This window comes from Stegostoma tigrinum, chromosome 2, assembly GCF_030684315.1.
Source record: "Stegostoma tigrinum isolate sSteTig4 chromosome 2, sSteTig4.hap1, whole genome shotgun sequence".
Lineage (NCBI taxonomy): Eukaryota > Metazoa > Chordata > Chondrichthyes > Orectolobiformes > Stegostomatidae > Stegostoma > Stegostoma tigrinum.
The window spans coordinates 124,587,122-124,611,920 of record NC_081355.1 but is presented as its reverse complement, the minus strand read 5'-3'; the positions used below and the strand labels follow the sequence as shown (position 1 = coordinate 124,611,920).

General features: G+C 40.8%; 1 protein-coding gene across 18 annotated transcripts in view; it reads left to right on the top strand.

The window, feature by feature from the left end:
* Window positions 1-24,799, top strand: part of mpp7a (MAGUK p55 scaffold protein 7a) — a 400,728-nt gene that overhangs the window by 342,682 nt on the left and 33,247 nt on the right. For all 18 annotated transcript variants that reach the window (XM_059639113.1, XM_059639088.1, XM_059639095.1 and 15 more), the window contains one exon: window positions 21,315-21,395. In XM_059639113.1, the coding sequence (XP_059495096.1) occupies window positions 21,315-21,395 (81 nt within the window). The remainder of the gene's footprint in view (window positions 1-21,314; window positions 21,396-24,799) is intronic.

Sequence of the window (24,799 nt, the reverse complement as noted above, 5' to 3'; positions counted from 1 at the left end):
TAGGATTCCAAATGTCTTTTGTTCAGTGTTTCTGATGGCTCCTTTACAAAGCTATCAGATAGCTGACTGCTGCTATCTACCAATTACAGTGTCTCTAGCGTCTGCTGTAAAATTGTGTTACTGATCCTTTGTCTCTTCTAATTCAGATCATTTTGTTTAAAGTGTATTATCTCATTGTGACTTCTTATCAATTTAGCACTTAATGGGTATTGCTGCTGAATCCCTTTTAGAATTTTTTGCAATATTTTTGCTAAGGAAAACACCATATCTACTGTTGCAAGAAGAGGGAGAGTTCCTGTCACTAAGGTACTTTTTAACTACCCTTGATCTTTGTAGCTCCCTAAGCTGAAAGATACCATTTATCTCTTCCCCAAAAGGAAGAAAAGATAAACCCCCCTCCTGTAGTTGAGAACCCATTATACAGATTTGCATCAGAAGCATCACAAGAAACAAGAAGTTGCATGTTCTGAAGAAGGGTCACTGGACACAAATATTAAGTCTGCTTTTTCTCAAAAATGCTGTCAGACCTGTTTTGTTTCTCCAGCAGTTTCAGTTTTTGTTTCAGATTTCTAAAGTCTGCTGCAGTTCTTTGTTTTATTCTGGGGATTTTTCATAGTTGTACTCAACTCTAAGACCTTGAAACTGGTATCTGCCCATTTGGGTGGTCAGTTTAGCTATCCAATTAGACTTTGGAACTTTACCATTTGAGTTTCAGAAGCTACTGCTTGTGAGGCCCATCTTTAGCCAATTGCAATGTAACATTTTCTATACACGATTACTAATGCAAAGTGACACTTGATCCATTTTGCACGATTCAAATTCAATATGTTTAAAAGCCCCCAAAGCCTGACTTCCAATTTTAAATTCTGCTTTAAGTTCACTTTTGGTAGTGTTTTCAAATTCACTGCTCTAAGTCCACAAGAAAATACCTACATGCATCATAAAGATGCCTGAAAGCTACCCCCATGTTGCCAGTAAAATACACTTTCAACTTTAGGATTTCTACCAAAAACCTACTGGTACAAACTATATTCTTTGACTATCTGCAACAAGCCTTACTCAGCATAACCCATGCTGCTGTTGATAATTTACAGTTTGGCTGCTCTACTAAAATTTTGAGTCATTTTGTCTGTCATTTTGATATTCCTTTCACATATCCCATCACAGAAGGCTTTCTGTTGCCATGCTCGTAACTATTATGTTCAAATTTGTACACATATCTGTAAATTCATCATTAGCAAACTTGTCCCTTCTATCAGATAGAAATTTTGCCGGTAGTTGAAGTCCAGTCCCCCTTCATTTTCCCTTACCTAATCCACAGTTATTTCCTTCCTTTTACTATGTATTGTTGTCAACTGATTAAATCTGATTGCCAGATCTAGAAAATATAAAATGACTTTTGTTTTCTTTTTCCCATACCTTTTAAATCCATAGCCACTACCTTATTTAAATGCCTCACTAAGGGCAGATTGACAATGAGCCATGACGGTGTCCTTTCATATTTCTCATAGATCTTACATCTGTCACTTAACTCCTCCATAATTTTCTTGCATTTCTCATCCCTATTCCTGCATCCTTGTGCAAAAAAAAACATTTTGGGAGAATGGATGGGCAAATTGCCTAAGCAGTTTAACATAATTAAGTTATTGACTTCTAAATTTCTACCCCTTGATATCATGAATACTTCTTTAATTTCTTTCATGGAGTGGGTTTTTTTTCCATTAAAAGAATACAATAGTGCCATGATTGTGTAAATTACAGTCTCATAGATTTTCTGAATGTAATAGCTTTGTTGTTTCCATGTGCAGTTTTTCTGCATTTTTTTCATGATGTTCTACAACAACAGTATTTCACCGGATACCATGCCTGTGCTAATAAATGATTCTCATGATTTTCAAGAAATACATACACTTTCCAAAGACTCTTTCTTCGCTAAATCTGAAAGCACTGGAACTTTGATATTCTTTAATGTTATTCTGACACTTATTACACAGAGTTAAAGTGGCATTTTAGCCAATCTATTCCCTACACTAAATGTGCCACTGCTGCCTAATATTGCCCAAAGCTCCTTGTGACCAATACAATACCCTCTCTTTGATCCATGTATCCATCCACTTCCTCAATCTTCCATTTCATGATTTAGTTTTGAATATCCTATTATAATGTTTGGGAGGTTCATAGTGTAAAGGTATTTTGAATCACACCTAATCCATCAATTGGCCATGGGCATTTATGGGATTCAGTTGTTTAAGTCTTAAATTCTCTTTGCTTCTTAAAATTGCTAAAAACATTCTGTTCTCAGTTATCCTAGGTAATAGCATGAAAAAAGCATTTTACTGTGAATTGTACCTAGACAGTCTTACCAGCAGATTAGCACTGTGTCCTCCATTTTCAATTGTATGGTGAATTGCCGATCTGTGCCACGGACGCTGTTAGAAAGAATTGCTTTTCAAAGACTATTTTTAATGTTTCCGACATTTGTTCCAGTAATGTGTGTGTCTATCTGCAAATGTCAGTCTTTTTAAAAGTAGAAATCTGCCAAAACTTGCTACTTTGGCCCATATTGGGGAGCTTTTAACTGCAATTTCTGCAGTTTAGCATATAATCTACTAAACTCCATGCCGCGCTCTGCTGTGGACCAAACCTCAGTTATTAAGTTACGTTTTTGATAAAATTCGTCCATGAAAGTTAGTAATTTATCCAAACTTTCATCAGTTTCCAAAACATCAGGATCCAATTCTGGAAAAAAGTTGCTACTTTTCTTGTTATTGTGTGGTAGCACAAGGGCCAAGGCTATTTCATCTTTCTTCTTGTAACCCAAGTCCACATGTTTACATTATTCTTCCAAAGGTCATAAAGTTTGCATTCAGAAAATGGGTGTGTATTCATAGTCTAATCATTCCCTAATCATTTGTACTTCACCTGACGAAGGAGCAGTGCTCTGAAAGCTTGTGATTTCAAATAAACCTGTTGGACTATAACCTGGTATTGTGTGACTTCTGACCTTGTCCACCCCAGTCTAACACTGGCACCTCCACATCATTTGCATTTATTTTAGCCTTTTTTCTGAAGTTCTCTCTGAGCCATTCTTTGGTTAGAATAATGTTTAACTTTCAATGCATGACTTAGAAACAGCTAACCATCCTCTGCTACCATCATTAAATACCAGTGAATACATGCCGGTTATACAGTCTTAAGTATACACTTTACTAGTCAGAGTTTTATTTCTACCCGTACTCCACAAACTCCAGCACTCCTGAGTCGTACCCTCAGTCAAGACACATAACCACTAGTTTTTTTTCCTCATTTCATTTGGTCTCAGGCATCCCTGCCAGATCTTACTGGATAATATTGAAACACTACTACATTGTCCTTCATTTCCCCAAATGCAGAATGCACCCATTTAATTCTGGACTCCTGTTAGTCCCCTCCAGGGAGACCAAGACAAGAGCTCAAAAACTGACAATCCTGGGAAGACAAAATACACAAATGCCACAAGGCATTATCACTCACATCACCACCAGAGATCATCCCACTAAATTATTTCACAATTCAGTGAAGAGAATTCTCACATGCACACACTGTTTTTATTGCATCTCAGAATGTGGGCTTTACTCCCAGCTTCAGTATGTATTCTCCACATGTAGTTGGCAATGAAAGTGTTGATTAGCGTGCTGTGTCACTTCTGAAAACAGTTTAAAATCAACAATTTTGGGCAGAAGTTTTCCTTTTTCAGTAGTTTTGTTTCATGAATTCACCATGCTGGGTCACCATGGCTCAGAGTGACTTTTCTTCCATACTTCATGTTGGCAATTATGTAAACAAGACTCTTGGGTGCCTTTCTCTAGTTTGACTTGATGGTTGGAAGTGCTCACCACTGCTGCAGCCCTCCAGCTTTCATGATACTGTTGCCATATTTAAAACCCATCTGTGCACCACTCCAGACACTGCATGCTAAGAACTGCCCTGCGCACTCTGGCACTTCACATTAATCACAGAAGACATAGCCAAAAGGAAAGGAAGACCTGTTCCCTGCTTTGTGGTCAGGGATATGGGTATCAAGGTAGTAGAAAGCAGGGCACTCGTTTTCCCTGCAGACCTTCAAAGGAGGTCACACCGGACAGAGTCAATCTGGATTGAAATTTCTTTGGATGGTGGTTGTAGAATATGCAGGCAAGTTTGTTCTGAAGAATATTTACTTCATGGCCAGGACAAGCATTTGGCGAGCTGCCAGATACTCACTCTGATTTACTAGACAGGAATTTGCAGTGTCCAGCTTCTCAGGGAAGGCAAGGAGAATTGGAATTGGCACATAAATAAAGGAGATGGGCCTTCGAAGTGATATAAACATATGAAAGTAAGATCTTTGTTGCCCAATGGTGAGATTTTGAAGTTGTCAGTTAATACTTGAGGGTAGAATTACAAAGCATGTTTCGGGATCAAGATTCTGATTTTTTTTTCCTTCTTTATGTTTTCCCAATTTTTTTCTTGTAATTGCTGATACCACACCAGGGAGAAGGAACTTCTGCCTAATGAAATGTGACTGGACAAACACTTACTTTCTAAAGGTTCTAGTTGATTACTAGTTTTTAATTTCTTGATTTGAAAAAAATTCAGTTCAGTTTCTCAAACTGCTATGGTAGCATGTTCTCTTGATTATTAGTCCAGTAACATAAACCCTCAACTACTCTGCCTGCAAATATTTCCCAATGAAAATGTTCTCAAAAATCTTTTGAATATATTTATGAATGTTTTCATTGGGAAATGTACAAAAAAAATTGTGTTTTTCTTAAGTCTGTGTATTACTGTTGGGCAACAGTGAATGCACATTCCTGATCCTCCTCCCTTTTACCCTTGACCTTGTTTCCCCAGTGACGTGTCGTTCATGTTAAATACAATTGGATCACTCATGGTTGACGCTGTCATGACACAGTGTTCATAGGTCAGCATATGACCAGTGAAGATGAGGTTCCTGTGCCCAGAATAACTTACTCTTAACACTTTTTAAAAGACAAATTCTAAAATTAAACCGCACTACTACTAGCTAACTTGTAAGGTATGATACAATATTGAAATTCTTTTTTAAGAATGTAATTTCAAATAATTCGCACTTTGACATTTAAATTTGATTCGTGGTAGACAAGTTTCCCTTATTCTCACCCAAGTATTAAATAAAACATTTTACAGCAGTTGAGTTCTAGCCCAATTTCATAGAAGTGTTCCTTATATGAAAGAATCAACGCTAGCTGTGATGAAGCTTAATGGTCCATAACCTGTTGCTTTTCCAGTTCGCCAGAGAATGTGTAATAACATATAACAGCAATGGGAATCAAGTGGTTTTAAACGATAGTGAGAATTATTGTTGCTGATACATATTTCAGGTTGTTTATTCTTACACTAGAGTCATAGATATGTATAGCCCACAAACCCACCAACAACAGCTAATGAACTTAAAAGACCCTATACAGACAACAAATAAAACAAACGTCATCTACAAAATACCTTGCAAGAACTGTGACAAACACTACATTGGACAAACTGGCAGGAAGCTAGCCACCAGGATACACGAACATCAACTAGCCACAAGACGACATGACCCACTATCACTCGTATCCTTACATACAGATGAGGAAGGACACCACTTTGATTGGGACAACACATCCATCCTAGGACAAGCCAAACAGAGACATGCACGAGAATTCCTAGAAGCATGGCATTCCAACAGGAATTCCATCAACAAACACATTGACTTGGAGCCAATCTACCACCCCCTGAGAAAAAGAACAGGAAATGACATCACCAACCCAAGGAAACCTAACCAGATAAATAGAAAGCGGGACATAACACCAGCACTTCGTCGGAGGCTCACTGATGATGTTACCTAGAATGGTGACAAAACGTCTGAAAACTAACCTTCAAGCTCAGCAAGCAAACTCACATCCAGAACCTCAACCTGAGCTACAAATCTTCTCAAAACTCGCTAGATATGTACAACATGGAAATAGACCTTTCGGTCCAACTCGACCATGCTGATCAGATATCTTAAATTAATCTAATCCTATTTGCCAGTATTTAGCCTGTATCCCCCTCAACCCTTCCTATTCATATACCAACCCGGATGCCTTTTAAATGTTCTAATTCCACCAGCTTCTATCATATCCTGTGGCAGCTCGTTCCATACACACACCACCCTCTGCGTGAAAAGTTGCCTCTTAGATTCCTTTTAAATTTTTCCCCTCTCACCTCTAGTTTTAGACTCGCCTGCATCCTTGGGAAAAGACCTTTCCCTATCCACAACAAAAACAAAGTTGCTGGAAAAGATCAGCAGGTCTGGCAGCATCTGTGAAGGAGAAAACAGTTACCGTTTTGGGTCTAATGACCCTTGCTCAGAACTGATGGTGGCTGGGAAAACATCAGTTTATATGCAGAAAGTAGGGAGGTGGGTGGGGGTAGGGAGTAGACGATCGGATAGAGCCCAGAGAGAGAGAAAGACAGTAGGACAGACAAAGGAGTTGCTAACGATCAGGCTGGGAGGGTGAATAGTTGTTAATGGGGACTGTTAGTGGCAAATAACAGGGGATGTGTAGTGGCAGGTTATGTAGTAACAAGGCCTGGTGTGTAGGATGGGGAGCTGTGACATAGAAGAGTTTAGGCCCTAAAATTATTCAACTCAATATTGAGTCTGGAGGCCTGTAGGGTCCCCAAGTGGAAAAAGTTCCTGCAGCTTGCATTGGGCTTCACTGGAACACTGCAGCAAGCCAGAGACAGAGATGTTGGCCAGGGAGCAAGGTGGTACATTGAAGTGGCAGGCAACAGGCAGTTCAGGGTCTTTTTGGCGAGCAGAACGTAGATGTTCTGTGAAGCAGTCGCCAAGTCTGCACTTTGTTTCCCCAATGTAGAGGAGACCACATTGTGAGCAGCGAATGCAGTAGACTAGATTCTTGCAAGTGCAGGTGAAGTGTTGCTTCACCTGAAGGTTATGTTTGGGCCCTTGGATTCTGGGGAGGGAGGAGGTAAATGCACAGGTGTTGCACCTTCACCGGTTACAGGAGAAGGTGCCGTAGGGCTGTGGGGAGGTGTTGGGGTTGATAGAAGTATGGACCAGAGTGCCCTGGAGGAAACAGTCCCTGCGGAATGTGGACAAGGTGGGGGCGGGGAATGTGTGTCTGGTGGTGGCATTTTGCCAGAGGTGGCAGAAGTGGCATCTGATGATCTTCTGGATTTCGATGCTGGTGGGATAGTAGTTGAAGATAAGAGGATCCCTATCGCTGTTGCAGGAGGGAAGAGGGGTTGAGGGCTGAAGTGCAGGAGATGGGTCGGACTTGTCTGAGGGCCCTGTCGGTAACGGAGCTGGGGAATCCTCAGTTGAGGAAGAAGGTGGACGTTTCAGAGGCTCCCTTGTCAAAGTTGGCCTCATCTGAACATATGCAACGGAGATGGAGGAACTGAGAGAATGGGATGGAGTCTTTACAGGAAGTGGGTTGTGAAGGTGTATAGTCCAGGTAGCTATGGGAGTCAGTGGGTTTGTAATGGAACCATTTCTTCCGGGACACCCTGGTCCACACTTCCATCACCCCCAACACCTCCCCACAGACCTATGGCAACTTCCCCTGTAACTCTGCCAACTCGTAACAACAACTCTTGTTGTTAGTTTCCTTCCTGTGTTCCTTCCTATGTTGGAAGGAAAGTAACAGCAAGAGAACATGAACACCAACTGGCTACAAAAAGACACGACCAATACTCACTCATCTCAATCCACGTGGACAAGGAAAACCACGACTTTGACTGGGACAACATCAAGTCTTGGGACAGGTTAGGCGGAGACAAGCACGAGAATTCCTGGACGCAGGGCACTTCACAAAGCAGGCTATTAATAAACACATTGAACTTGACCCAGTATACATTCCACTACGGAGGAAACCCGGAAGTGAGGCAATCCATCGCAACGAACCCCAGAGTTTAAAAACCAGGAGGGAAAACACACCGACGCTTCATCAGAGGCTGCACTGTGGATGTTACCCAGCAAGGTAACAAAATGCCTGCGGAACAACAAACCAGCTTGGCAAGCCAACCAACCTCAACACTCACAACTCAAGCTACAGATCTATTCCAAAACTTTAGACAATTCAGATAAGATAAGGCAAAATACTTCACATGTAGCCTGACTTCATGTCATCCTTTTCAATGGTTTTGTGCCAAAAGCTTCGAGGGAAAATGTCCACTGTTTGTCTTTTTCTGACATTTTCTACTTGCTCACCCACCTCTTAAAGGAACTACAACCCCTATGTTTCACTAACTTTACTCTATTATCATTTGATATGTGTAACCAAGTCTTTTCTGGATTATGGAATGGTGTTAGGATGCCTACACGCAAGTGCTGTGAACTGAAAAACACCTTTGATATTTTTTTCCTTGAATATAAAAGTAATATATAATAAAGGAGCAATCAGTATTGCTTCACTCGTCCAAATACTGTATCTTCGATCTTTCACTTTGAAAAGCACCATAGTAAAACACTCCATGAGTTGCTTGGACCTGCTCAAAAAGTTTCTGGACAACAGATGTTCCTAAGTAATTGACTTCTGGGTTGGTGAGGTTACAATGTTCTGAGTTTTAAGAGTTAGAATTTTTGTTTTGTATAGTTTGAGACTTTGTTCCACAGTTATTGTGGCTTGGGTAAAATTCTGATATACGTATTAAAAAAATTCCACTAATATAGTGTGGAGCTAGAGGAATGCAGCAGGCCAAGCATCATTGGAGGAGCAGAAATTTCTGAAGAAGAGTCCCAACCTGAAACATCAACTTTCCTACTCCTCTGCTGCTTAGCCTGCTGTGCAGGAGTAGGAAAGCTGATGTTTCAGGTTGGGACTCTTCAGAAATTTCTGCTCCTCCAATGCTGCCTGGCCTGCTGCGTTCCTGCAGCTCCGCACTGTGTTCCTGCAGCTCCGCACTGTGTTCCTGCAGCTCCGCACTGTGTTCCTGCAGCTCCGCACGGTGTTCCTGCAGCTTCGCACTGTGTTATCTCTGACTCCAGCATCAGCAGCTGGTACTTTCACTGAACTCCAATTACTTGTTTTAACTTGGAAGTGAACTTTATTGTCTGGAGATGAACTTATCTAATCCAAGATTTGCCTAATCCGTCCATTGAATCAGGCTGTTTGGGTGGGATTGAGATACATGAGGGAATAGAGACTAGCTGTGGACAGCTGCTACAGATCTTCGGGTCAGTTGGAATGATTTGACAGAGAGCTTTGTAGTTAAGTCAGGATAATGTGTACAGAAATGCATGCAGTTGTTTTAAGTGACTTTACTTTCCTAAAGAAAGATTGGGAAACATGTCAAGTGTGTACTTTGACTCTTAAGTTACACTACATGTCACTATATTGGTTGGTACATAGTCAAAGAGCCCACAGAGTAGTATTACGTTGAACATAATATTAAGGAAGTAACAGGGGTCAGTAGAACAAAGAACATCTTGGCAGCCGTAACTGCAACGTGGTAGTATTTAAGAATAGGTTCATGATGGAAAGGAGTTTGAGCACAATAGATGCATTCAGCTTTAGAAAGGCACATTTTGTGGGGTGAACTAAGGAAATTGGTTTGGACAGCACAGTTAGAGAGGAAAAACATAGAAGCAAAGTTGATCATGTTTAGAAGTAGTAAACTCGGAGGATAGAACAGTTACATACCACTTGGGAAACAGGTTTAACAGAGTTGTACAGTTATATAGAATGTAATGCCTAGTAACAGATCATCGAGCCTAACTGGTGTATGCAGAGGTTTATGTTCAATGTGAGCATTCTCCCAACAATTTCTTGTAACCCTATCAGCGCATTTTCTATTCCTTTCTGTTATGTGCTTATTGAGCTCCCTGTAAATACTTCTGCCCAAACAGTAATGAAGTCTGTTAGCTGAATAAAAGATGGCTCCTAAATTATGAAGATATGACTGGTATGGAACCAAACTGGAGGTGAAAACAATGGTCAGGAAAGATGAAATTAGAAGTGATTTGAACAACAAGCATGTTATGGAACTCAGGAAGTGGGAGTGAAGGTGAGTTATTGAATGATCCCAAAGGTGGCCAAGAGATTTTAAAAAAAAGAACTTTCTGTGCCTTCATGGAGTGAGCATCAAATTCACTCCAACACAGAAATTAAATAAGAGAGTAACACAAGAAATAGAAATGTCAGATAAGGCAGTAACTGGAAGCCAAAGGAAATTGAAGACAGAACAAGAAACCAAGCCCAGGTGTACTGAATACAATAAAAATACCTTGGCAGCATCTTTGGAAAGGGAACTGAGTTAATGTTTCAGGTCAATGATCTTTCTTCAGAACTGCAAAAAGTCAGAGAAGTAACTGATTTGAGCAAATGCAGAGGAAGGGGAGGTAGTAAGGGACAAAGGGGAAGGTATATGTTCAGTTAAAAAGCATGTACGATTAAATAAATAAAGGGATAATGATGCAAGATATAAGGAGGTTAAAGAAGCATGTTAAAATAAAATGAAAGATGTGCTTTGAGGAGCTGTCAATGGAATAAAAAACATGATCACTACCAACAGCTGCTGCCCAAAAAAAATTAATAAAACTGGGGGGAGGCAATGAGTGTGGAACACAATGTTGAGTCTGGAAGGCTGTAAAGTGCCCTGTTGAAAGTCAAGTGCCATACCTCCTGCTTCATCGGAGCACTGTCAGAGGCTAATGCCAGAGTGTGAATGGGGCAGAGAATGAAGTAAGTGGGAGCACAGCTTCACATTTCAAGGGTTGATGGCAGCTGTTGGTGATGGCTGTGTAACTTCCATTTATAGCTCCTGTGAATACACAATACTTGCCTCCCATGTTTTTCAGCCACATAAACTTTCCTGCCTGCCACCATATAATAGACCTTTCCTTTTGTCTCAAGTGCTCTCCACTGCACCCAGAAAGCTGTAGGTATAGGAGTAAAATTAGACTATTTGGTCTGCTCTGCCATTCATCAAAATCATGATTGATCTGATAATCTTCAACTCCACTTTGCTGCTTTATCCCACCCCCCCTTGATCCTGAAACTGATTAAATATCTGTCTATCTTAGCCTTGGGTATACTTAACAACAAAGCCTCAACAGCCCTCTGTATTAAAGCATTTCCATGATTCACTACCCTCTGAGAGAAAAATATCCTGCTCCCGTCTGTCTTAAATGAGGGGCCTCTTATTCTGAGATGATGCCCTCTGGCCATAGAAGGTCATAGGCTCTCCCATAATCGGAAACAACCTTCCTGCATCTACCCTGTCAAACCTCCTGGGTCTTACATGTTTCAATGACTGGTATACAGAAAAGCTTTTTAAGCCAGGAGGAAGGCAATGATTGACCTAATTTTGGGCAGCGAAGCTGGGAAAGTGATAGAAGTGTCAGTGGAAAAAGCATTTCAGTGATAGAGACAGGAAGATTTAAGGTAGCCATGGCAAAGAACAAAGATGGACCAAAACAAAAGGTTTTGAATGGTGGTGGGGAGGCCATTTTTAATAAGACAGGATCTTAAACTCATCAATGGGATGAGGGTATCACTGACTGTGCAGCATTTATTGTCCATCCCTAATTGCTCAGAGGGCAGCTCAGAGTCACCCACATTGCAGGTCTGGAGTCACATGTAGGCCAGACCGTGCAAGGATGGTATTTTCCCTCCCATGAACCACATGGGTTTTTCTAACAATCAACAATGGATTCATGGTCATCATTAGATTGTTAATTCCACATATTTTATGGAATTCAAATTCTACTATCAGCTGTGGCAGGATTTGAACCCGAGTACCGCAGAACATTATTTGGGTCTTCTGATTAATAATATCACTAGGCCATTGGTTCCTGGGCTCAAAGGATCGGAGGACATTTGATATGGTGCCAATATTCAAGAAGGGTGGTGGGTATAAACAAGGGAACAATAGGCCAGTGCATTCAACATGAGTGGCAGGGCATCTATTGCAAAAGATTTTGAGCATCAAATTGATCTTCACTTGGAGAGGTGAAGCCAAAATAGTCATCACAGCTTTGTCTGGGGACATCTGTCTGACAGATTTGATTCAATGTTTCAAGGAGGTGGCAAGACATACATATGAGGGTAGTACAGTGGATATAGTCTACATGGACTGCAGTAAGGTTTTTGACAAGATCTCACTTGTCAGATGGGTCAAGAAGGCAAGAACTCAAATGTCGAAAGTTAGCTTTGTAGTAGAAAGCAAATGTGATTGCCATAGATTTGTTTTTGTGACTGGAAGCTTGTGTCCTGTGGTGTACTGTAGGGTTAGCTGCTGGGTCTCTTGCTGTTTGTAGAGTACGTTAATGATTTAGACGTGAATGTAGGAAGTATTATTGGTAAGTTTGCAGATGATAAAGCAGGAAAGTGGAGTTGACGATTATCAGATCAGTCATGATTTCATTGAATAAAAATTGGTGGTGTGGTAAATACTGAGAATGAAAGCCTTTCACTACAGGGTGATATAGATGGCTGTTTCATATTTAAAAGTGCAAGGTGAAGCGTTTTGGGAGAACAAACAAGCAAGGATGTACACAATGAATGGTGGAACCCTAGGATATACAGAAAGACCTTGGTTTGTATGTCTACAGGTCCTTGAGAAAACAGGACAGATTGTTAAGACAACCTTGGGATATTTGCCCTATTGGTTGAAGCATTGAACACAAGACTTGGGAGTGACAAAAGAGCTATGTAAGTTGTTAGTTCGGCCACAGCTAAATTCTGTTTACTGTGCAAGGGGAAGGATGTGATTGCACCAGAGAGGGTTCACGAGGATGTTGTCTGGTCCAGAACATTGAAACTGTGAAGAGAGACTAGAGAGGTTGGAGTTATTTTCCTTAGAGCAAAGATTGAGGTGAGAACTGACTGAGGTGTGCAAAATTATGAGGGTCATAGACAAGGTGGATAGGAAGAAACCATTTTCCATTAGTAGAAGGGTTAATAACCAGAGGCCATAGAGTTAAGGTAAAGGGCAGGAGGTTTAAAATGGAGTTAAAGAAGAATTTCTTCCAGGACGTGTTGGTTATCTGAAACTCACTGAAACATGCTAGAGGCAAGAACTTCACAGCATTCATAAAATATTGAGATGATCCCTTGAAGTACCATAGCATACAAGGCTATGGGCCAATTGTTGGAAGATAGGACTGAAATGACTCCATAGAGGCTGGTATCCCATCACCTAGTCACCCTTTATTTACACGTAAGAGAGTGCTTGACACTAATCCAGCTCTGAGTAAACAGGTATCTGACGCACCAGGTTAACAGTCCCAAACAAGGAACTCGTATTCTGAGGTCCGCCAAGCTGACCTCATTACAATCACTACATCCCTCTCCCTCAGTCTGAGAACATAGGCCAGTTTTGCATTTTGTAGCTCCTTTTGGGGCATTTTAGCATTGGGTCAGGTTTCCCCATCTGTGCTCCAATACAGGTGACATGTAAAACACAGTAGCTCGCCTTTTGCACCCAGAGCATTTCAGAAGAAATTTATTCTCCTCTTCAGGCAGCCAAGACATCAAAGTGGAGACATCTGCTTTATCCATCTCACATTTCAAGGTATCTTCAATGCTTGATGGAGACTGACAACCCACAGGGCAGTGGAGGAGCCAGACATGTTTTGTTCCCACACTGTTTGAGAGTTTACAGCTTTCACGTAATCCACGTGCTTGTTCAGGGTGTCGCACTTAGCTGAACTTCATACATCACTGGACCTGACCTCACATCGACCAAGCCTCTTATAGGTGCAAGGCCATTCCTGTGGTTCCTACACCAAACATCGTCCCCTGAAGGGAACTGTCTCTCTCGCTTAGCAGAGTCTTATGTCCAGCATTGGTGTTCCTGATGCCGTTTCACCCTCCAGCCCAGGTCTGGAAAGATCAGATTTAACCTGTGTGGTGCCTTGCCCCCATTAGCAAATCTGCCGGAACTGTCCCTGTAGTTGCATGAGGGGTCCTCCTGTAATCAAATAGGATCTGGAACAGTTTGGTGTCCAGTGAAGCTGTAGGCTATTTCTTTAAGCCTGCCTTCGAAGTTTCTACCGATCTTCCTGTCAGACTATTGGATGATGGATGGTATGGAGCTGGCTTTATGACGAATACCATTCAACTTTAGCAAAAATAATCAAACCCTCTGTTGATAAACAATGGCCCATTACCCACATTTCCAGAGTCCACTTATTGCAAAAGATGTGTGCAGTTTTTCTACCACTGCCCCTGAGCTTGACAAATGAACTCTGCACGACTGAGGAAGGATCTGACCTGAATTGTTAACTCTGATTGTTTTTTCTTCACAGATGCTGCCAGACCTGCTGAGCTTTTTCAGCAACTTCTGTTTTTGTCCTATGCACATCCAGCCATTTTGACTAAGAACATTGAGCCCATGAAAGGACCTGCATAGCTGATGTGTCACAGAGTCCAAGGTTTACCGGGTTATGCCCACCAATGTTGGGGTGCTGCTGTTGGTAATTTTTGTCCTATTGGCACTCTGGGCACTGCCCTCTTAATGCAGCTCTATCTACATCCAGTCCTTGCCACCAAGCATAACTTCTTGCCAACATCTTCACTTTCTAAACTCCTGAATGACCCTGGTGGAGTTTAGCCAGTATCAGGCAGCAACCTTTCATCAGAACAATGACTATTACTCCCCATAATAATATCCTCTACTATGACCCTGGCTCTCTGGGCCCAAAAAAGTTTGAATTCTGCTTGTAATAAAACTTTGGTTTCCTCCATCACCACCAGCTGTTTCAGTTTTGCCAAGACTGGATCTTTCTGTGTCCAAAATCTGATATTGTCAGCTGTGACTAGAAGTGTGTCCAGAAAATTTAGAGCCAATATTCACTCTTTCAATTGCAGTACCACCAGTGGTATGTCTGTCAGTGGGAGGTGGTTCACTGCATGCACACCTGCTACTTGGCTTCCTGCAACGTGTTTCAACTTGTAATTATACACACTCCGGGTCAGGCTTGCTGATGAATTCGGCCTGAAGCAATGAGTGGCATTGTCTTATCCTCTTTAAGTAAACCTAGCAGGGGGTTGTGGTCCATTATTATTACAAATTTACATCCATAAAGATTTTGGAACTTCCTGACTCCAAATATGATTGTCAACTTTCCTTCTCTATCTGGGTGTATTTATACTTTCTATTAGCCAAAGTTGTACGCTATTGGGCATTCCTGTCCATTGGGCCATCTATAAGCTAATACTACTTTGAGGTCATACGGGGATACATCGCATGACAATACCAGATCTCACTTAGGATCATAGTGTGCCAACACATCAGAGGATGATAGCTGTTTCTTCACCACTGAAAGCTATGGCTTGGCTATGCAATCATTTCTAAGGCTGATCCCCTTTTAAGAGTTGATGCAAAAGTGCCAGGTTGGAGGCTAGGTATTGTATGAACTTTCTGAAATAGTTCACCAGCCCAAGCAAAGGCCTAAGCATTGTTACTGATGTGGCAGCTGGGGCACCTTCACTTCATCTTCCAACGGGTATAACCCTGTCTGGTTGACTCTGTCGCCCAAGTAGGTCACTTCAGGTGCCTGGAACACCCACTTTTCTCTTCTAAAGTATGCACCTGCCTGGGAGAAACATCTAAGGACTATGTCCAGGTTTTCTAAGTGCTCCTGCTTGGTCTTCCCTGTTACTAGCTCATTATGTAGATAATTGGTGACCTGGGGTAGACAGGCTTGCATTGACTGAGAAATTGCACAGGGCTGATGACACCCCAAGTGGCAGTCTCATATATTGGTATAAATCCTTGTGGGTATTAATTATACTATACTTCTGGGAATCCTCATTCAACCGCGATTGCAAGTACACATGCCTCATGTCCAGTTTCTTGAAGGACAGCCTCGCTGACAACTTTGCTTATAAATCCGCTATGTGAGAGATTGGTATTTACCCACCTGTGAAAAGTGGTTTACCATTTGTTTGAAATCCTCACAAAGGTGAACTGACCTGTTGGACTTCAAAAATCGGTATTACTGGTGCTGCCCATTCTGCATACTGGACTGGTTTGATGATCTTTTCGCTTTCTAGCCACCTGATTTCTGCCTCTAATTTTGCCCATAAGGCAAATAGCACTGCGCAGGCTCTGCAGAATTGTGGAATTGCTTCCTGGTCAACATGCAAGGTGGTGTTGGCTCCCTGGACCTTCCTGAAAAACATCTGGGTTTTTAATTAAGACATCACTCAGGCAGCCATTTTCTGATCAAAAAACCTGAAGCCAATCTTAGGTAGATAATTCTCAAGCAATTTCACCCCATCAAGCTTGGGTCTGGGCCATTTAGTACAATCAGTGGTAACTGAACCAACTGTTTCTCATAACAGACAGAACCAAAGTTGTACCCTTAATTAGAAGAGATTCTTCAGTATAGGTTCTCAGTATAGCCAAGGTCTTGCAAAAACGTAAGGGTCGGAATCCAGAGCGAGTTTTGTTAAAAGGCTGGTTCTACGATTACTGAAATGGCTGCGCCAGGATCAACCTCTGTTAGAACAGGGTGACCATTCACCAAGGCATTTATTTTGATTGGTTCCAAATAGGATGTTGCTAAGCATATTAACTGTTCCAAACGAGATGAAGGCATACTGTCCAAGATGTGCATTCTCCTGGATACTGGCCTATGAATTCTCATACTCCATTCAGACCTTGTAGGACTCCTTTGCAGTCTCGATTCTGCAGACTGGCAGCAGCTACAATGGCTTGCTGTTCAGGATCCTGGTGAAAATTTTAAACATTTAGCTAAGGCTTCGTTTCACTTTGGGCTTTTGCTATGGGCTGACCTAAAGTCTCTGTTTTGAGTGAGGCTATACAATTGCCCTGACTCAAGTGATGTTCCCAAGCTCAACCAGACTGATGAGGCTGTCCATTTCTTCGGAAAACCCTGCAACTCTCAAGCTGCACTTGCAGCATTTTCCAGTGATTGAGTCAGTGGTAGTGCCTGTTTGAAGTCCATTTGGCTTTTAGCTAGTAGGGTGCTTCTGCATGGTAATATCACTAATCTCACATACCACGCAGTCTCTGTGTCTCATTAAGGGTTAAACTAAAGTCACGTACCTCTGTCGGTCATCTTCAGGTGGTCAAAAATTCTGATACAGATTCTACCGATTCTCAAATTACCAAGTAAAACCAATAGTGTCTCAGAATTAGAGGAGGCTTGGGGTCGTAATATTCCTTAACTAAATCCATCAACTCTTGAAAGGTTTTAGTATCTGGTGCCTCAGGAAAATGAGACTGCTAATAACCAAAAAAGCTGTGGGTCCACAAGCTGACAGGAGAATTACTCCATTGCTTTTCATCTACCCCAATGTCATTTATGTGGGGGGAGAAAACCCACATTCTTTCCATTTTCTGGGCCCAGTTCTTGACAGTAGAATTGAACAAATCAAACTTCTCAAATAACAGCATGATGCCAGAAACACTTATCCGAATTCAATGACAGCTTTGTGGGTAAACTTCTTCAGGAGTGTGCTTTCCTATAATCGCCATTGAAATAAGTGCACAGAAGCTGGTATCCTGTCACCAAAGTGACACATGGAAAGTCCTTAACACTGATCCAGCTCTGTCAGAGTGAACAGCATGTCTGGCACTCCTGTTTATATTTGTCAGACAGGGCTTCCTGATTGGATGAGATTAACAGCCTGCATCAGGAAACTCATTCTGTGAGGTCCATCTGCTGACCCTGACACAATCGCTGTTGGGACTAGAGTAGATAAGTGCTTGATGACTGGTGTGTGGACATCATGGGCCAAAAAGCCTTTTCCAAGTAGCGAAACTCTGACTTCATTAAAGTTTCCTCTCATTCCCCTTAACTCCAGTAAGTGCAAGACTAAATTACTCAACCTCTTCTTGTAAGAAATTTCTTTTATAACCATAATAAACCAAGAGAACCTTCTCTGGACTGCCTCCAATTTCAGTGTATCTTTCCTTAGGTAAGAGGCCCAAAACTATTCAGAGAGTCTGATTAGCACCTTTTATCGTTTTAGAACATTTACCCTAGTTTTATAGTCCATTCCCTTTGAAATAAAGGCCAACATTCCATTTGCTTTCCCTATAACCTGCTGAACTTGAATGCCGGATTTTTGTGATTGTTGCGTGAGGACTTCCAAGTCTCTCAGCATTGCAGTTTTCTGCATTATTTTAATAATATTCGGCTCTTCTGTTCTTCCTGCCAAAGTGCATAACCATACATTTTCCCATTATTTTTTCCATCTGTTATGTTTTCACCCACTCAATCAACCTGTCAGTATGTCTGTGTAGACTGTTTGTGACATCCACAAACTTGGCGATTGTACATTCACTTCCATCATCCATGTCATTCATGTATATTGGAAACAATTGTGGCCCCAGTGCTGATTCCGATGGCATTCCATTAGTTACAGGTTGCTGTCCTGAAAATTCCCCTTTCATCCCAACTCTTCTATCAGTTAACCAATCCTTTATCCATGCTAATATATTGCCCCCTGTACCAGCCTTAAGTGCCTTACTTCAAATGCCCTGCCTCTTTGCTGTTCAAAATGTGTCTTCTAACTTCTTGCAGTCCTAATTGAAAGGTCATTGATTTGAAGCATTAACTCTGTTTCTGACTCCACAGATGCTACCAGACGTACTGAGTATTTGTAAGATCTTTTATTTCATTCATGATTTGCAGAGTATTTTTCAACTATTTAGTTTCATTCGCCATCTCCATTAATGATGTCCATGACTTTGTTCAAGGAGCTAATAGAAATGAGAATAGTGATCTTGACTAACAATTACCTCACATAACCTCAATGTCTAAAAAGGGATATAATTTAGGCAGAAAAAATTCAGTTTCGAAACATTTGGTATTGGTGAAAATTCTGTAGTTACTCAGAGGAATACAAATCTGTAGAATCATCACAGATTTGCAGAATGAATGTCTAAAGGGTACACAGTTGGACAATGGGGATGTAATGGCTGTGGTTATAATTGGAAGGTTTTTGATGATATGCTGTTAAATAATAGTTCAATAGGTAGGAAAACCTATGTTTAGTCAATCACAAGGTATTTATTTGTGTTGAGTAGTGTAGGTTGCTCTCAAGCAATCTGTTTGCATGCTTTTTGAATAGAAGCTACTTCAGTCTGCTCTGTATGTGCCTATGCTGTAGTGAGATCAATAAAGTGGAACCACAAAATTCCATTGAGGTCCAGACCCAGACTCTTTTCATAATCATATGTAGTTCCTTTAATTTCTTCAGAGGCAAACTGATTTAGATGAAATGACATTTTGTTCAATTCAGTCTTGTTATTTGGTGGACGACATGTAGATTGTAAAAATGTAATTAATGTTACATAAGGCAATCAGTTTATCTTATGTTTGCAAAGTACCACAAAAATGAAGAACATTTGGGATTCTTAAAGTGGGAGGATTGATTTGCTCAGAGATAACGGGAACTGCAGATGCTGGAGAATCCGAGATAACAAAGTGTGGAGCTGGATGAACACAGCAGGCCAAGCAGCATCTTAGGAGCGCAAAAGCTGACGTTTCGGGCCTAGACGCTTCATCAGAAAAGGGTGATGGGGAGAGGATTCTGAAATAAATAGGGAGAGGGGGAGAGGTGGACCGAAGATGGATAGAGGAGATTATGGATTTGTTGTACAGTCTGCCCAACTACTCATAATGAGGTTACTTCTTCCTTGATTCCTTTCTGCTGTCTTAGATAATGCTTATAACCTTTTTCTTGCCTTGACTGAACTTAGATATTTGCATTGGTTTCTTAAGTATCTCCGCTCTAAAATGAACAGAATAAAAAAGATTTGTTGTCATCAAGACAATAGCTTGAACATCCTGTAATTAAATCATTTTCCACAGCATAGTACAGTATAGGACAAACACTCTCTTTCTCAGATCTGATTTTTAAAGTGCAGATTATAACAGTTTATTTGGAGGAGAAGCAGTACTTCGTTGGTAACAGCATGGAAAGGAGCAAGATCTTGAAGCTCAAGCTTAGAAGTTGATTTAGATTCACTACCCTATGGGTAAAGTAGTTAAACGTGAAATAGACTATCCAGGGAGACAGTTGAGCTAGATCCTCTGGAAATAATTAAGGATTAGAGAGATACTTGAGGGATTTAGGGATTTGAAAGGTACTAGTTTTGGGACCAACCAGATGTATTGCAGAATCTTTTCCAATTTTGTGCTTTCTTATGTTCTTGAATACTGGAATCCGAAATAAAAACAGATGATGTTCTAAATGTAGAGATTAGTCATTATCTGAAAACATTTCAGTATTCTTAGTGAGTCTCATCATCTGGACACATTGTCATTCCTCCTTTGTACTCTGAGTTTTAAAATGTTTACATTGCTGACTGTTTCACAATTTTATATTACATTTTACCCAAAATGTAAGAATATCTGGAACCAGCTAAAATGTGCATTATTTTGGTAGTCCTTTGGGATTGAATTTGTATTACACTTTTAAGGGGCAGGTGGATATTGTAAGAATGATGGAAGGAACAGTAAAGCTGTCTGGCAAGCTTTTTCTGAACATTAATAAACAGCTCTGCACATAGCCAAGAAGCCAGTAAAAACTTAAATCTTGCAAAAGCTTGTAAGGGCTTTCAGTAAGGTGTTGGCATTGTTATGTGTGAAAAAAGATGTGTTCGGTACATTTACGAACAGTGTTGTGTGATCCACTTCTGGATTTGATAGGATTTGACCTGTTACATCAAATCAGCTAACTGGAGCAGGGCTTGTTGTGGATAAGGGTGTGGAACAGTAATTATGAAATACTTTGTCCCTAAAGGGAAATCCTGCACATCACAGATCTTGGTTCAAAGAACAGATTTCTAAATTCAGAAAATTGTTCACATAATTTTCATAGTACATCAAAATTAAAGCATATGTATATGCAAGAATTTTTTAGCAGTCAATTGCTGATTGTTTAACAAAATATTAGCTCAGTCGGTTGGATGGCTGTTTACAGTGCAGAGTGATGCCAACAGTATGAGTCAATTCCCACACTGGGTGAGGTTACCATGAAGTAACTTTTTTCTTACCCTCTTTCCTCACCTGAGGTATTACGACCTTTTGTTAAACCACTGCCAATTATCTCCCTCAAATAATACTATAGTGACTTTATCTTTTTACCTTTATTATAAATTAGATGCTTGTACTACTGAGCGATTTATCCCTGTTTTGGTCTGAGTTCATATGAAAAAGAAGCATTAACAGGAAATTACATAGTTTCTTGCTATTGAACGCTGAGGAAAGAAATATTGGTAGTTCATATTTCTAAAACTGCTGTTTGTTCTTTATTTTATATCACGCATTGCTTTTGTAGGCCCTCCAGGAGTTGGACTGAACGAGCTTAAAAGGAAATTATTGATCAGTGATTCACAGCACTACGGTGTAACAGTTCCATGTGAGTAAGAGCCACTTGCTTGTCTTGCAATTTTCAACAATAGTTTGGTATTATTTGTATAAAACAAACAATTATACTATTGTTAACATGATTGCAAGAGTTCCATTCATTCAGTTTGTTTATAATCAGAAAGATCTGCTGATGTTTTGTTAACAACATTTATTTATACCTGGTTTGGGCACTCCATGTTGTCATCTATTCTTGATATTATTAACATTTTTCTTCATTCACAGGATGTATGTCTAACTGGAAAGGTCAACATTTATTACCCCATTTCTAACTGCTCATTGCTTTTCTAAAGGTGGTGATAAGTGTGACAAGACTGTTCGCTAAGAGAGGTATTCTATGCTGTTTCTCTTTTAGAGGGGTGTTGCCACAGTGGTGTCAAAATGTTGCCTTCAGACAGGAAGTTGGTAAACACCTTTTTTAGTTTTCCTGGGTGATATTTTGTTTCAAGATAAAAGAATCATGAATGGGTGTTGTTAAGCTTCACAAAGACCCAGGAAGGCTTTTAGTTTTGCTTTCAATTAATGAGAAGATTACTGCTGGCTGCTGAGCTAAAAGTTTGAGTACCCAATTATTAGAGTGAAGTCTTAGACATCAAGCCTTCCTCTTAAACATGAAAAGGACAGATTGTTTCTTTCTTCTGGACTGGAGAAAGACAGCGTGTAAGAATCATAACTGTTTTGATTAATGTAATTTTGACAAAGGGTGTATCAATGGAATGTTGCTTTTTTGGAATATTTAATGGTTAGTGATTAAATAATACATTATCTTGTTAATTATTTCAATAGTTAAAGTTATGCCAATTTTTTTGTATTTTAGCTGTTGTAAGAATAAAGTATCTTTGGATTAAAGTCTAGTGGTGGACTAATCAAATCACATCTGGAGCACAGCACCTTACACATGCCTTTAAATAAACATAAAACTTGCTTAAGGTCTAGGCCATCTCCTTACAACATTTAGGAGCGAGGGGGAAGAAGGCAGGAGATGGAGTGCTCTAGTCTGGTCCATAACGTAAGAACCCTTCTCAAACAACTGCAGCCCATTTAGTATGGATATATGCACAGTACTGTTGGGAAAGGAGTTCCAGTGTTTTGACCCATTTACATCTTCCAGTCAGTATGATGAGTGACTTGCAGGAAGACTTATTTGCAGTAGTATTCACAAGCATCTGCTGCCTTTGTTCTTTGAGGCTACAGATGTCAGTTGTTTGAAATGTGCTATCAAAAGAGCTTTGCCTTTGCAGTGCATTTGTAGATGGTGCACATTACAGCTTCAGTGCATTGATAGTGAAGGGAGTGATTAGTTTGGTGAATGGCATGCCAGTTAAAGAACAAAGAAAATTACAGCACAGGAACGGGACCTTTGGCCCTCCAAGACTGCGCCGATCGAGATCCTCTGTCTAACCTGTCATCTATTTTCTAAGGGTCTGTGTCTGTTTGCTCCCCACCCATCCATGTACCTGTCCAAATATATCTTAAAAGACGCTAACAAGTCTGCGTCTCCCACCTCCGCTGGCAACGCATTCCAGGCACCCACCACCCTCTGTGTAAAGAACTTTCCACCCATATCTCCCTTAAACTTTCCTCCTCTCACTTTGAACTCATGACCCCTAGTAATTGAGTCCCCCACTCTGGAGAAAAAGCTTTTTGCTATACACCCTGTCTATACCTCTCATGATTTTGTAGACCTCAATCAGGTCCCCCCTCAATCTCTGTCTTTCTAATGAAAATAATCCTAATCTACTCAACCTCTCTTCATAGCTAGCACCCTCCATACCAGGCAACATCCTGGTGAACCTCCTCTGCACCCTCTTCAAAGCATCCACATCCTTTTTGTAATGTGGCGACCAGAACTGTACACAGTACTCCAAATGTGGCCGAACCAAAGCCCTATACAAGTGCAACATGACTTGCCAACTCTTGTACTCAATACCCTGCCCAAGGAAGGAAAGCATGCCATATGCCTTCTTGACCACCCTATTGACCTGCGTTGTCACGTTCAGGGAACAATGGACCTGAACATCCAGATCTCTCTGTTCATCAATTCTCCCTAGGGCCTTTCCATTTACTGTATAGTTCACCCTTGAATTTGATCTTCCAAAATGCATCACCTCGCATTTGACCGGATTGAACTTTATCTGCCCAACTCGCCAGTCTGTCTATATTCTGCTGTAATCTCTGACAGTCCCCTTCACTATCTGCTACTCCACCAATCTTAGTGTCATCTGCAAACTTGCTGATCAGACCACCTACACCGTCCTCCAAATCATTTACATATATCACAAACAGTGGCCTGCTTTCTTCTGAATGATGTTGAGCCTCTTGAGTAACGTTGGAAGAGCACTTTTTCAAGCAAATGAGTAATCCACCACACTGATAGACTTGTGTATTGTAGTCATGTAAAGTATTTGGGGAGTTGGGAAGAGGCAGAATATGTGGCCTCTGACCCATGGTATTTATGTGGTGGATCAGTGTTGATATTGGTGGTAGGTATTCAACGAAGATAGTGCTACAGAACCTCAACCCTTCCCCATGATATTAATATATGTTTAGCTGGTCATTGGCAGACACTTGTGTGAAACAGGTATTACTTGGGAAGTTGTAAAAGAACTCAGCATTGATCATCAAGAATGCTCACCTCTGGCCTTAGGATGAAACGAACTCATTGAGGAAGCAATAAGAGGTTATTTCACCTCAGATATTACTCTGAGGAACTCTTTCAGAAATTCTTGGGGCTGGAATGATTTTCCTGCAACAACCATAATCATTTTCCTTCATCCTAGGAACGACTTCAGCTAGTGGAGACATTTACCCCATTAGCCATTAACTTCAATTTGCTATGGCTCCTTGCCACCTTGGTCAAATTTCATTTTGATGTCAAGGGCACTTGCAATCATATCACCTCTGGAGTTAAGCTCCTTTGTTTGTGTCTGGCCAGAATCATTACAGTTTAAGGGGTGAGTGATCCCGGTGGAACTAAAATAGCATTGTTGAGCAGATTGTTGGTAATCTGGATAACACTGTCAGTGACACCATCCATCATTTCTATGACTGAGAGGAAATAATGGGACAGTAATTAGCAGGATTGGATTTTTCATTTTTCTGTGCTTGTGTTAGAGCTAGATTCAAAGAACTTGTTTCGAGATCTATTCACTTCTGGAGAACATGTCTTCAGATTTAGAGCTGAGATGTTATCAGGAGCTGTCTTCCTTGCTAAGAAGTACCCAGTATGCTCAGCCAGATCTTTTTATAACCTGGAGTGAATTGAATTGGTTTAATACTGAGTTGGTTTAATATTAATCAGATTTAATGGGAACTGCAGATACTGGAGAATCCAAGATAACAAGTTGTGGGGCTGGATGAACACAGCAGGCCCAGCAGCATCTTAGGAGTCCTGCT